Consider the following 14507-nt stretch of genomic DNA (forward strand, 5'->3'; position numbering starts at 1 on the left):
GGTGCACATCTGCGGGAAATCGGACAGCTTTCAGAACAGGGTGCAAAAACCACCAGCCCCGACAGCCTCTCTGCAGTCACTCCCCATTCCAGGAAGGCAAAATTCACTTATGGGCTGTGATCTGGTTCTCATGGAATCAGGCAAACTCCCTGATTCCAAGATTTCTGAGTTGGGTGCTGGGAGGAAGCAGACAGATCTCAAGGACATCCAGCTGGTATTGCCTCAGCCCTGGCTGAGATCAGATTTTCAGATTCCATAGATCCATGGAGAGATGCCAGTCCCAGTGAGTTCCTGCTGCTATCTAACAACCTGGACTGGGACCTACCAGTGGAGCTGGTTTCTCCCAGTTCACAACCTGTTCCATTAGGGCAAGCACATCAAATTCCTTGGGGTGACACTGGTTAAAGACACTGTGCCCGGGATGGGGAGGACCAGCTGCTGGGCTCAGCCCTGTGCAAGGAATGTGCCGTGGTTCAGCTGATGGAGCTGAGATGTCCCTGGCGCTATGGGGAGGGAGCAGCAATTTGCCAGCCTGGCCTGTGCCCTCGGGAACAGACCCGAATTTTCCCAAGGTTTGAGGATGCTGAGCGCTGCTTTTCCCCTCAGACAGGGCTGGAGCTGAGCCCTGGCATTTGAATACTGATCCCCTCGATCCCAGGACTGAGCTCCAAGCTCCATCTCCAGAGCCTGGCTGGTGTTATCCTACTGGATAATTACAGCCCTGCCGAGCTTTGCACTGGAAGGAGGAGCCCCAGAGCGCTGGCACCTGCACAGCACCCTCATCCTCATCCTCCCTGCAACGCTGCTCCCCAAACCAAGGAAGCAGAGCAGACCATGGGGAAAGGGGTTCCCTGCTCCCAAATCTGGATTTGGAATGGGGAACCTCCCAGCACAGAGGTTCCCATCCCACTGCCACCATCCCCAGAGGCTGGGAAGGCACCAGGGGCACTCCCTGCTCGCTGTGTCCCTCTTCTTCCTCGCCTCTCTGCCCCGCTCCCGCTGCAGCACACGGAGACACTGGAAGGAGTAAGAGAAAATAATGCAAACTCATGTCTGAGCCCCTTCCGCTGCAGGAGGTGATTTATCTCTGCCTGCCTGCAGGACAGGTGACTGCGCTCCGGCAGCGGAAGAGAAGGGTCTTAGGAACTAAATTTCATTTCACTCTGAGTCAAATCCTCTTCCTCCCTCCGCCACATCATTAAAGTGATTGGTTGTGCTGATAAGCCCTTTCGGGAGGGAGAAACAAGATGTGTCCTGCCTGACATCTGATGTGATCTTGTGGTTTTGGTTGATAGTTCTGGTCCTTTAGCTGTTGTCTTCCCTGAAACGAAACTTGCCTTTTAGCACTGTCAATTTTTTTTCCCCTCTCTCCTTTCCAATCTGTGACCCTTCGCTCTGTCCTCCTGAGCTCCTGAATCCTGCCCGAGGGAGCTGGGGCCACACTGCATTAATAACCCTGCAAACCCTCCCTGCCAGCCTCCTGCACATCCCCTGCTGCCCACCAGGAATTACAGACAGGTAAACTGAGGCACGGGGCAAAATGCTGCTCCTTTGGGAAGGAGCGAAGCTCACCAATGGCCTTGCTGCGATGTTCACAAAAATTCCTTTCTGGTGCCACCTGCATCCCATCCCAGCCCACTCATCCTCCTGCACAGCTCCCTTTGGATCATGCTGCTGGATCCAGCAGGAATTTCTCTGGTTGTGTGTTGGAATTGCATTTGAATTTCTTTTGCTGTGTCTTTGAATAACCCAACACAGAGCCCCACCAACATCCTCCTGGAAAAAGCCTTCAGTGCAACTTAACCCCCCAAACATCCCTAAACAACCACCAGATCCCACCAGAAAACCTTTTTGATCAGTTTAGTCTCTCCCAAATACCAGACCAATGCCCATTTCTCCATTCTGAGTTATTTCCAAAGCCACCCCAGGGCCAGGTTTGCGTCTTCCACCCAGTCGAGAACTGTGCCCTGGGGTTTTCCCAAAGCTTTCAAAAGCAGGAGGTGTTGCAACCAATCCCAACAAAGATTCCTTTGTAGGACACAAGCAAAAATAATTTCCCTGTTCTGACTCCCAATATTGCTGCACTTAGAAAATATTGGTCGTTTTCAAGTGAAATGATTTTGAAGTTGTTACACAGCAGGCGACTGGAAAAGAGAGGTGGAATTTACTGCATGTGGCGAATAAAATAATTAGAGGAGTGCATTTACGGGAGCCCAGATCATTTCAGCTGCTCTGTTATTCCTTTTGAGGCTGGATTACAGCCTCAAGCTGCAGCACCAAAGGCCCTGGTGATGCAGAGCCAGTGCTTGGAGCACTCTCAGGCAACTTTCATCCCAGTTCTGCTTTCCCCAGGGAATTCTCCACACCCTGGTGTCCCCTGGGAAATCCTGTGTCCCACTGAGATCCCACTGGGGTTGGGGGCCTTGTACAGCTCCACAGGTCCAGGCTGGGTTTGGCCCCAAGGGGTTTTTATCCACGCCCAGGAGCTGAGCCCCGATTCTCCCGGCAGGGTTAACTCGGATGGGAACGGGAGGAGGAGGAGGAGGAGGAGGAGGAGGAGGAGGAGGAGGAGGAGGAGGAGGAGGAGGAGGAGGACGGGGCATCCCAGAGGAGCAAAATTTCCCCCTGGGATCAAAACGTGTTAGAGATGGGAAAACAGGCAGGGAAATCTCCTGTGAGCCAGTGCCGATCTGCAGAGGCTCCTGCAGGAACTGGGGAGCCCCAAGGATCTCCCAAAGGCTCCTGCAGGAACTGGGGAGCCCCAAGGCTCCCCCAAAGGCTCCTGAATGAACCAAAGCCCTTCCACTCCTCCAGCAGGGCTGGATCAGCACAGGGAGGTGCAGACACCCACGAGCTGCACAGGTTTCATCCCACAAAAGCAGAGGCTGGAGCATGGCTGGGATTAGCCCGACGTCTCTGAGCAGCAGCACCCCAAGAACATCCAGGGGATGTGTGAGGATATCCCGGGGGAAGCACAGCCAGGGCCCTCAGCAGCAGGAGCGATGCCGCAGCTCCGGGTTGCGCACACGGCGTTTCCTCAAACACCCTCCTCCAATGGCCTCAGCCCTGCCAGAGCTCAGGCAATAGGGAAGCCATAAAGGGCCACTCAGGATTTCCTCCTCTTCCTCACCAGGGAAGAGGACAGGGCTCCAGAAGTGAGAAATCAGCTTGTTTTAAGCACTGAGTATTAAATTAGAACAGATTACAGCAATATGACATGGACAAATCACTGTCCAGGAAGAGCTGAGGTCATTTATTTATTGAAATTAGCTTGGATTGATTTTGTTGCATTTTTGTTCTCCTATTTTTTCCTTCTTTTTGCCATTTCCCTTTTTTTTTTTTTTTTTCCCTTATTCCCAGACAATCTGGGAACTGTCTGTGTATTTATTTCTAGCTAAGGACAAGCAGGGGAATAAAACAAAGACCTCAATAATACCCAAAACTATCACCCCACGGGAGCACTTCAGCACCGAGTCTGCTTTTAATTACAGAAAACATCTCCAGCTCAAGTTTTACGCAGCCCCACAAGGGAGCCTTTTGGCCAAGATAAAGATCTGGATTTGGACAATACTGGCACAACCTACCCTGTCCTGGGTCTCCACTCAAGCTTCTGAGAGGCACAAGACTCTCCAATAATTTATTCTCCAAGCACTTCCCAAATCTCCAAGGCTAAATGTGCAGAAAGCACAGGATCTCTGCCTCGAGGTCCAAACATTGCCCATAGGAATATGGGAACAGGGGATCATTTTGTCCCTGCTCCTCTTTGGCTCCCATCCCATAACCCCACTGCATCTTCCTCATCCTCAGCTATTTTTAGGCTGTTCCCACACGCATCTGCCACTCAGTAAATCCCAACTTCCCTGTGTCCCTGGATTGGGAGTGTTTTATTTCACCATCTCCAGGTTCCTGGAGCTGCCGTGCCAGAGAACATCATCCCAACCTTCCCACAGCGCTCCCAAACCAAGATTTCCCCTTTCCAGTTGATCTTTCTCACGGGTTTTTTTTTCTTTTTTACCTCAAATTCAAGCCAAGAGTTCACAGTGCATAGGGTGAGGCAACCAGCACCGTGGGGACAGCGATGCCACAAACACCTCCACAGGAGGGACAAGGGGGTGCCACCCCCTGCACACCCCAAACTGCTCGTTTCTTCACATCCCAAACTCCCCGTTTCTGCACACCCCAAACTGCTCGTTTCTTCACATCTCAAACTCCCCGTGTCTGCACACCCCAAACTCCTGTCAGCACACCCCAAGCTCCTCGTTTCTGCACACCCCAAACTGCTCGTTTCTTCACATCTCAAACTCCCCGTGTCTGCACACCCCAAGCTCCTGTCTGCACTCCCCAAACTCCTCGTGTCTGCACTCCCCAAACTCCTCATTTCCCAGCTCAGAGCGCAGGGCCGTGAGCCCTCGTGGGAGGGAAACCCTCACTCAGCTGAGGCTCTCAGAAGTCTGAAAGCCAAAGAGCAGCAGCGGTTCCTGGAAACGCCTCGCACGGGGGAGGTGAGAAGCCTTCCCACCCGCTGGCTACGTGACAGGGGACAGCGCTGCCCGGGGACAGCCGCAGCCTCATGGGGGGCAAGGAGCCTTTTTTGGGGAGGGAAAAGCAACCACAGAGGGAACTTGGGGCTGTGCAGGATGGGCCCAGCCAGAAAAACCTGCAGGGACAAGGTGGGAGAGGGGATGTGAAGTGCTGTGGCCACAAGCCCCCTCGTCCCGGTCCAAGCCATGCTGGGGACACGTTTCTGTCACTCGCTGTGGTCACACCAAGCAGGGACATGAGCCAAAGCACCCAATCTCTGATGCACACCCCAGAAATGAACAGGGCAGGAGGCACCAACAACCAGCACGTCCACAGGGCTGAGTAGGGAACGGGGGGACACAGGGACCCATAAATCCTCCTGGTCTCCCTTTCCTCCCCAGCAAGGACAGCAGCAATGGGGTGGGAGTCAGAAAGAAGGGATTAAATCCAAAAGGGATTTAGAAAGTGGAGACGTTAAAGACTGAATGGTAGCAAAAAAAAAAAAAAAATGTCTAAGAGGGGAGAAAAGGAATTTAAAAGGGGAAAAAAATACTTTGCACAAAAGTTCTGGGCAGAAAGGGGCTGGAGCTGCAAGAGGGAGCTGAGAGGGAGAAAGGAAAAGTAAGAGCAGAGAAGGTGAGAGCCTTGGGAAGGAAAGGAAGGAAAAGGGAGGGGAAGGCAAGGCAGGCAGCAGGTGGGTGTGAGGGGAGGCCCTGGGATGCTCCCTTTTCTCCAGGAACAGACTGAACACCCCTGTGCAGCTCCCAGCCCTTCAGCTCCCCACCTTCTGCCTGCTGGGGATTATTTTGCAGCAGCTGTGGATGTGAGAGGGTTCTACAGCAGGGCTCCTGCTGAACACGGGGCTGCAGAAAGGGGGGAGAAAGAAGGAAATTCCACAGGAAGTTCAAATATTTTATTACTTCCTGTTTGTACAAAGTATGTCAACACTTGGCACCCACTGTGCTATTTGTTTAGAGCTAAGGTGCCAACTTGACAGAATGTCCTTTTTTTCCTGTCCAGATCTAACCCAGAAAGAGCTGGAGCACAAGGAAAAAGAGCTCAGAGCACTGGGAGGAGCCTGAGGAGGAGATGCTGAAGGAAAGGCACTGCTGGTGTCATCCCTGGGGGATCCCCACGGAGCCTCCTCCTGCCCCTCCTGCCCTGGCAGGGCTCTGCCCCTTGCCCTGGATTTCCCATCCATCCCCAGTCACTCTCAGACTCCTCAGGAGTTTGATCTGGGCTCAGCCTGAGTTGAAAGCCTCGCTCAAGGGCTGAGATGAAGCGATGGGCCAGGGGTGGAAGATGAATGGGATGCCCAGAGGTGGAGCCCAGCCACAGTCCTGGCCCCAAACCCCACAAGGACGTTGGCTGGAGGGATTCTGCTGCAGCTGAGAAGACGCTGCCTGGGCCTTTCCCAGGGTACCAAGACAAATGGCCAATTCTTTCCACACTAAGGATGGGTTTTGTCCTCTCCACCAGCCCCACATCAGCCTCCAGCCCTGGCCAGTGCTGATCCTCACACCAGGAGCCAGCACACACCGTGGACCATCTTTTGAAGCCAAGAAGGGGGAAAAATTCCATCCATTTTTATGCCCACACATATATACACACAGGCATTTACATATATATGTTTAAAAGTGTATATAGTATGTATATATATAAATAAAAATTGCAATTCCTGCTGGCAGCTCTCACCTCCCGCAGCCAAACAAGGCAGAGCAGACCCAGCCTCAATGTTTGGCCCAAGGTGGGGATCTGTGCCAGCCCCAAATGCCACCCTGGGTGCCAATGCTGGCGCTGCCAGGGTGCTGTGCCCGGGAGCCACCCAGTGGCAGGTGAACCAGGAAAAGCACCTCAGCTTTCCAGGATCATTTTACAGCTGCTGTTTCCACACCCAGGGTTTCTGCAGACCAGGAAAGGGAGAAAGGTGTTTTTCATTGTTTTTTTAAATTGTCATTTTCATTTGAAAGTGTGGCAAAAAAGGGAACTCTTTTAAAAATGTTTTTTTTTTTTTCCCCCACTGGAAATTTGGCGACCATGACTTCAAGCCCTAGGGTCAAACTGGGAGCCAAAACATGACCAATAAATCTATGATTCCCTGAAAAAACTCCAAAATAGCCACAATTTGGGTCTAAACCTTTTCTATCAACAATTTATAGGTTGGGGGTGCAGGAATGGGGCAGAGATCAACCTCTGGGGGCCACACAAGGCAAGGGCACAAGCAGCAAATAAACCCCACACAGATCTCCTCAAGGCGCCAACACTTCCAGCACAATTTGACGACCAGAAATAATCACAAAATAAAAAGGAAAACCCCAGAAAAAAAACGCTGCCCTTGCAGCTGGGCTGTGTCCCTCGGGCACCCCACACCAGGACAAGCTGCTCCATCCTCGGCTTTGGCCTCCGTATCAGAAAACTGAAATGAGGGATGGGGAGCTCTGGGGTGAAATGCTGAAATTCAGGAGGGACGGGTGTGATTCACCGGGGTTTGGCTGTCGGGAAGGCCAAACCGAGCTCCAAGAGCAGCAACTATCTCACCGTGTATTATTATTTATGTATTCCTGATGATGAGGATGATGATGATGATGATGATTATTATTATTATTATTAGAAAGACGATCTGATAAGGGGCTGAGCCAGCAGTCAGGAGGGCTGGTTTCTATTCCTGACACTCCTGGCAGAGTTGTGAAATTCCCTGCCCAGCCCTGGGGCTGAGCCCCAGCACCCACCACGACCCACAGGTGCCCCACACCAGGGACCTGCCTGGTGTTTCTGGCTTAAAAAAAAACCCCACAACAGCAGCGTTGGATTTCCTGCATTCCAGCTTCTAAATCCATCCTCGACAGGCTCCAAAATAAAATCAAGGAGGGGGGAAAATCCACCAAAGCCCGATGCAAATGAAACTCCCTGGCTGAGGTAACGGCCTCCACCTGGCCTGACATCAAGGGGCACCGATGGCCCAGCGACAGCATCAACAGCAAATGTTTTTGGAGGCGTTTTTCGAAGGATCAAACCGCTTCCCCTCGGTGTGGGCACTACAGCCTCACACGCAAAGGGAACAATCTCAGCTTTATAGTCCCGGGGTGGTGCTGAGCGAGCAGGAAGGCAAAGCCGGAGCACAAAGCCAGAGATGGAGCCCCCAGGGACAAGATCCCACCACGCAGGGGGTTCCACAGGGCAAATAATCCTCGTGGCGAGGGGAAACTCCCGCGGGCAGCAGCTCCGGAGCGTGTCCCTGGGCGGCTGGGAAAGCCGAGGGCAGCTCCGAGCAGCCCGACGCCGAAAGCCAGCCCAGGCAGGGCAGCTCCCGGAGCCTCCCTCAACCACGAGGCACCATCCTGCCCCCGGGAGAGCCTCCACAGCACAACAGAGACGGTTCTGCGGTCGCAGAGTCTCTCTGGTTTCTCCAGGCTCAGCCCCCGGCCGCGGGCGCTGCCAGCCCCAGCCTTTGACAGCCCGAAAGCGAAACCACCGAGAAGCCGAGGGGAAGGAGCTCTCTGCCAGAGCAGACACCGCCTCAGCACCCAGGGAACCTGCACCAATTTTAGTTTAATCCCAGCAATCAGCCCCTGAAGCCGAGCACAGATCTCTGGTTTCATAACCCCCCAAGCCCCCCTGTGCAGCGCCAGGCTGGGCCCTTCGTGCTTTTGCCATCAAAAAGCCCAAAGAGTTCTCCCATCATCCCAACCTGGAGCTGTGAAATTATCCCTCCAAGATGGGTTAGGGAGCTATAAACCATCCCTCCGTGATGAGACATGGAGCAGGAGGCAGGGAGGGAGGGACACAGGGGAAAATCCGAGCAGCCATTGGTGGCACCCCAATGCCATCCCTGAGCTCCGCGTCCTGCATCCCTCAGGCACGGAGAGCTCGGACCCTGCACCCCCTCCCCAAACCCCAAACCCAACCCTTCACTTACTGCGGGGCTCCCGGGGTCCATCCACGGTCACTTTGATGGCTCGGTGGTAGGTGGCCACTTGGGTGGGGTTGGTGAACACGGTGATGGTCAGGGTGAAGCTTTTCCCTACGGAGGGTGGGGAGGGAGGGGAAAAAAAAGCCAGAAGTGAGGATCCCACATGTGGGAGAGAGAGGCTGCTGCGGGAGCGGGCTCGGACACAAATCCCCGCACACATCATTGCGTTTAAGCAGCCGTCATTGCCCAGACACAGAGGCCGGCGGCTCCCGCTGGGGCTGCGCTGGCTGCGGCAGACACAGCCCCGGAGCCGCTTCAGAGCGGAGCCGGGACCTTCCCGCACGGAAAAGCCACTCGTCCCCCTGCCCTGCCCCCGTATCGACCCCTCCACCCAGGGCAGCCTCCTGGGGTTTTCCCGCCCAGACGCTTCCCCTTTTCCGTGGTAACCCAGCCCTGGAACGGCGCTGGATGCGGGATCGCCTCCGGGGCGGAGCGGGGGCCTGGTGCCCTTGGGGTGGAGCTCGGATCAGCCTGCAGGGGATCCAGGGCCCGGTCCCTGTGGATGTTCCAATTGCAGGGAGCTGTGCTTGGCCTCGGCCATGCGGGCACCCACGGGAGGGCCAGAAACTGGGAACTGCAAAATGGGAACTGAATCCGGCCGGCTCTGGCCACCAGAAGCGGTCACCAGACAGGCAGCTGTGCAGGGACTGTCCCCTCTCCCAGCCCTGCCCAGAGAGCAGGAATCTGCTGCTGGGAAAGGGTTTGGATACCCCCGGGGAGGGTTTCAGAGGTGCTTTTGAAGCACCAACCTGTCACCTTTTAGACAAAAAAAAAACTAAAAAAACAAACAAACAAACAAAAAAAAAAACCAAAAAAAAAAAAAGAAAAAAAATTGAATGAAGCATTGAAAAGCTCTTGGGAGCCAAATTTTGCAAGAAGAGCCCCCCTTGCCCCAGCAGAACAAGTTTCCATCCGCAGCCTGAAAACGCCTTTATCATCACAGAGGGTGTCACCAGCCCTGGGCCCACCCTGACCCCAAACCCTTCACATCCCACAGCCTCACCCCAGCCCCCTGTCCCTGCCTGGCCTGGCTGGGGCTCGATGTCCGGCCCAGGGGAGGCTGTGGGAGAACAGAAACCTTCCCAGGAAGGGTCTCAGCTCTCCCTCAGGCTCCCCAAATTCAGGAAACCCTCAGCTAGAGGAAGGAGGCTGCACAAACACTCTGACCAAGCCCCAGCAGCAATCCCTGTGGGATTTCAAAGGTATCAGAGGGCTGAACCCCGGCAGGATATCAGGTATAAACCTCGGTGGGATGGATTTCTGCTCCTCCAGCCTTTATTCTACAGATAAAAGCAGTAAGAAACCACCTCCTTTCCCTTTCCCCCTGAAGCAATCAGGGGTTTTCAGATCCCGACCATCGTCTCTCTACAGGGTCGGACCTGAGACTACCCACAGCAAAATAAACCAGGATTTATCCAGCTAAGAGGAAAAAAAAGGAATAAACCGAAAAATTGACATTTTATCCACCAGAGAACATCCTGGAATTATCCCAGGTGGGAGACTTCCTCTATGGAGCACGGACAGGAGGGAATGCGGGCTCTAAAGGCGACAACAAGCACCAATCCCCGCCTCACCTCTGCTTTCAAACCAGGACTGAACAGCGCACAAACCTTCAGCTCATTTTCTGCACAGAGAGGAGCATTTGGGAGGGCAAAAGAAACACAATTATTTCATTTTGAATCCGCAAGGATGCAGCCCCTGCTGTCAACCTGCAGCGACGGGATGAGCCCGCGGAGCGCAGAGGATCCCGGAGGATCACGGAAAAAACAACCGGCACCGAGGGCTTGCAGGTAAAAACCTTCGCAGAGCCAGAGCACGGGGTGAGGAGGATGAGGAGCAATTATTTAGGGAATTTGAAGGAGCAGAGGGAAGGGTTTGCAGGCAGCGTGCGGCAAAACCCGGCTGTGAGGCACAGAACCCCAGAGCTGAGCCCGGCACCTCCGTGCCCCTGTTTATACTGCATTAATACTGATTTGTTTGTTATTATTATAATCTTTAATTTTTTATTCTCCACGTGAAACAACCTCCCTGCCCCGGAGTCCCTCGCTGCAGATACAAACCCAGCCCGGGCCGGTTCTGCCTCTCTCAAAAACCCTGCCCTGAACCGAAAATGATGATTCTGCCCCGGCATCACTTTTAGTCATTTCCCGCCTTCTCAGGAAGCCGGGCTGGGGTTTCTCGTCCCCACCGTGCCCCGGTTCCGCTCCGCCGGGGCTGGACCGCGGCTCCCGGGCGAGTTTGGGAGCCCCGCCGGCTCCAGGGGATGCTCCGGGGGGAGATTCCAGCTGGGAGAACAGGCGGGGATGCAGCAGGGATAATTTTCATTTTATACAGCTCAATCTGAGTAAAAAAAGTATGATTTTTTTTTTTTCATCTTTGTCTTGCACATGGAGATGGGAATTTATTTTGGCGGGGGAGTTAGGAGCGGCTCTTCCCAGCTCACAGCGCCGGGGAATAATCCCTGACACCTTATTACTAAAAATACCCAAATCTGGCCCGTTTCAAGTGGTGTTTTCCCAAGGAGAGCCTGGCTGCCGGGCTTTTCCAGGCTCCTGCAGCTCGGGCACACGGCAGGGCTGGAGCAGGATCCGTGTTTACGGATCCACACGTCCTCGCTTCGGATTTACACAAACATTTGTACACACACAGGGAAATATTCCACAGCGACCCCAAATTTCTGCCAGAATAAATGAAAGCAGCACCGGGCTGTCAGGGCTGGAGCCAAACAAGGCAGGGCGAGTGTGACACCCGAAATAAAAATTCAATAGCAGCGATTTTTCACAGTAAATTGCTCTGAAAGAGCCCCGTGCCGGGAAAGCAGCGCCAGACACGGGGAGTGAAATCCACCCTTGACACGGCGAGAAATCCCCACGGAGCCGCCCTCGGCCGGCCCCAGGGAGCCCCGGTGGGGCTGTTCCTCTCTGAATATGACAAAGCCTCACCCCACACGAATATGAAAAAAAAAAATTAAAATAATTAGCGCCCGAGTCCCGCCCGTTAGAGGCAGCGGAGGTGCCGCCACTGCTGGAATGAGCGCCCGGGGAAGGAGTTTATTCACCAAGGGCTTTATGAGACCCAACTCCTGCTAATCCCGAGCTTGAGAGTGCAGAGGAAGCAAGTTAATAATGAATTCAAGAGTCACGCTGAGATTGGGTTGAGTTCAGTTTGGAAATTTGTGCGAGGGTGAAGAAAAAAAAAAAAAAAAAGGAAAAAGCCCAACCAGAAAGAAAAGAGCCTAAGAGAATAATTGATTACAGAAATGAAAGCTTAATTCATAAAAGAAAAACATTTTCCATCCATCAACCTGCAACCAGTTAAGTGGAGAGTTTTAAAGAAACTGCAACATGGAGAAGGAGCCAACAGGAAAAAGGAAATGTATGAAAGAATGTAAACTATTCAAGTTTCATAAAGAGGAACAAGTAAACAGTTATTACATGCAAATAATTCCTAACATCACTGCTTTTAATTAATGCGGAGAAGTCAAAATATATCTGACACTGTGTGTATACATTTGAAGCCTTTGAGAAAGTGCTGCCATATGGCCATTAAAATATAGAGTTCTTATTTGGGCTCAAACGCAGAATTGAGTGCTTCGATCTGCAGAGTTCATTGGTGATGAAATGCTGAAATTCTATTTATACCCTCGGAAATTCAGGTATAGGGAGGGCAGGCAGGGCTCCGTGTTTAACATTTCCAGGGGATTTATTTCCCTCTGCTCGGGTGGCACGGCCGGATTTGTTTGGAAAAGCCGGGAAGCCAAATTGCCGTCCTGCTTTTCCCTGCCACGAGCGGGGGAAAATGAGCAAAATCCCCCCCCCCCCTCCCCGAGCAGCCGCAGCTCCCTCCCGTGTCAGCCCTGCAGGCCGAGCTCTGCGTTATTATTTCACTTTAAACTCTCGATTTTCGCTATTTAAAGTCGAGCTGCCAGGTGGGGTTTGCTCACCGAGCAGCCGCCGCTGCCTCCTGCGTGATGGGAGAAACTGGGGAAGGTTCGGGCCAGGGCCGCCTTATTTGTGTTTAGATAGATTTATAGATATTTAGATATATTTATGTCTGTATTTTAAATTGTTTTTCATCTGCACCGCCCATTCCCGGCACCTCGGCAGAGAAGAAGCCCTAAGAGGAGCGAGGCAGAGCTGCCGGCGGGGCCGGGGCTGCTCCCGCATCCCTCCCGCATCCTTCCTGCATCCCTTTCATCCTTGGGAACTGCTCTGGGGCTGGGGGGGCTTCTCCCGGCAACGAAACCACGGTTGGAACGAAATATAATATAAAATAAAAGAAAAATAATAATAATAAAAAAATAAGCTAACAAAATAAAATCTAAAAATAAAGTAAAAAATATAAAATATAATAATAAAAAAACAAGAAAAGAGAAACAATTTTCTTTCCGTTTCCTTTTTTTTTTTTCCGCCCTCTTAAAAAAAAAAAAAACAAAAAAAAACAAATAAAAAGGCCAACCATTTCCTGGCCGGTACCTACCCCTGCCGCTTCTCCCAACAAATCTGAGGTCGTTAAATCTCGCTACTTGGTTTTTCATCACGGCAGAGGCGTTGCGCAGCTCCGCCGAGTAATTCTCGTCGTTCCCCGCCATCACCGTGACCACGGTCCCATCGGGGACATCTCCGAGCGCTACGACCTAGGGCAGGGCCAGAGCATTTCAGGCTCGAATCAACCTTCACCGAAGCCAACCTGCGCTAAGGTTCCCCCCCTAGAGCCGCGCAAAAAACCCCAAAGCAAAACCAAAAGCAGCCCGAGCCCCCGAGGGAGGCTGAGAAAGTCGGAGAGGGAAGGGGAAAATGAGCTCGAAAAGGGTTAAAAGTAGACGGGGGGTCCGCGGGCAGGGGGTGAAGGGGGAGTCAGGCCACCCTCGGCCCCGTCGGAGGAGTCTGTGCGTTTATTTTGTTGGGTTCGGGATAAAAATAAAGCGCTGCCGAGCGCGGGGCGGCCGCGAGCGAGGCCCCGGAGCTCCGCGTCCGGCCCGGGGAAGCGCCAGGCCCGGGGAAGGGCCCCCACTCCTCCCGGGGAGCAGCGCCCGGAGCCGGGGGAACCCGGTTTAGAGCCCCCCGTCAGCCCTCCGGGCTCCCAGGACCGCGCTGCCGCCCTGCCCGACTCCCCTCGCTTCTCCCCGTCTCGGTTTCGGCTTCCCCGGGCCGGTCCGGGGGTAGCGGGGATGCCCAGCCCAGGGGTGCCCCGGGGAGCCCGGGCAGCGCAGCCCGGCACCGGGGATTCAGCTCTTCGCTCCACTTTTTGCAGATTAGATCTCCCTTCCCTGCCTCGCTCCCCCTCTCCCAGGAAGGTAATTAACCTCCATCTCATTAAACTTCAAAGTCGCCTGAGAGCTCCTAACTGTACGGAATATCTAAGATGCCGTGACCGCGGGGCAATGCGGAGACTTGATTAAAAATAATAAACCGGGCTATTTGAGTAAAAATAATAACCCGGGCTCCCTCGGCGGCGATGTCAGGAGCGATTTAAAGTGGTGGAGGCGGAGGGGAAAGGGCGAGCGTGTCGCGGCTCGGTCCCCGCGAGCCGTCGGGGCTCGGGACTCACCTTGAAGGCGACGGGCAGCGTCTTGTTGCACCTCCAGTGCGACGGCAGCACCGAGCACAAGAAGTTGGGGCTGTCGGTGCGCACCAGCTCGCCGGCGTGGTCGGCCAGGACATCCACGACGGAGCGCACCTCGGGCCGAGCGCGGGCGCCCGGCGCGGGGGCCCCCAGCGCCCCGCTGTTCTCGCCCATCTTACCGCAGGGGAAGGCCGTGGACGGGGGAGTGAAGCGCCTGCTGGTGCTCGGGTCTACGGGAATACGCATCACAACGGCGGGCGTCGGGGAGCCGGGCGGGACGGGCGGGCACCCGGCGGGGCTCGGCGGGCGGCGGGGGTGGCGGCGGCCGAGCCCCGCGCTGCCTCGCTCCGTGCCGGCGGAGCGCCGTCCTCGGAGGGGCGGCGCAGGGGGGACGGCGGCGCGGGGGATCGGGTCCCGCGCGGCTCCGGGGCTCGCCGCCGGTGGGTGCGCT

At 54.3% G+C, this 14507-nt stretch overlaps 1 protein-coding gene across 1 annotated transcript in view; it reads right to left on the reverse strand.

Moving 5' to 3' along the window:
• RUNX3 (RUNX family transcription factor 3) overlaps positions 1–14302 on the reverse strand; it is a 34396-nt gene extending 20094 nt beyond the window's left edge. The window contains exons 1-3 of the mRNA XM_053964829.1: positions 14042–14302; positions 12971–13127; positions 8438–8542 (exon numbers count right to left, since the gene is read on the reverse strand). Coding sequence (XP_053820804.1) covers positions 8438–8542; positions 12971–13127; positions 14042–14302 — 523 coding nt within the window. The remainder of the gene's footprint in view (positions 1–8437; positions 8543–12970; positions 13128–14041) is intronic.
• Between the last annotated feature and the right edge of the window lie 205 nt (positions 14303–14507).

This window comes from Vidua chalybeata, chromosome 25 (genome assembly GCF_026979565.1).
Source record: "Vidua chalybeata isolate OUT-0048 chromosome 25, bVidCha1 merged haplotype, whole genome shotgun sequence".
Lineage (NCBI taxonomy): Eukaryota > Metazoa > Chordata > Aves > Passeriformes > Viduidae > Vidua > Vidua chalybeata.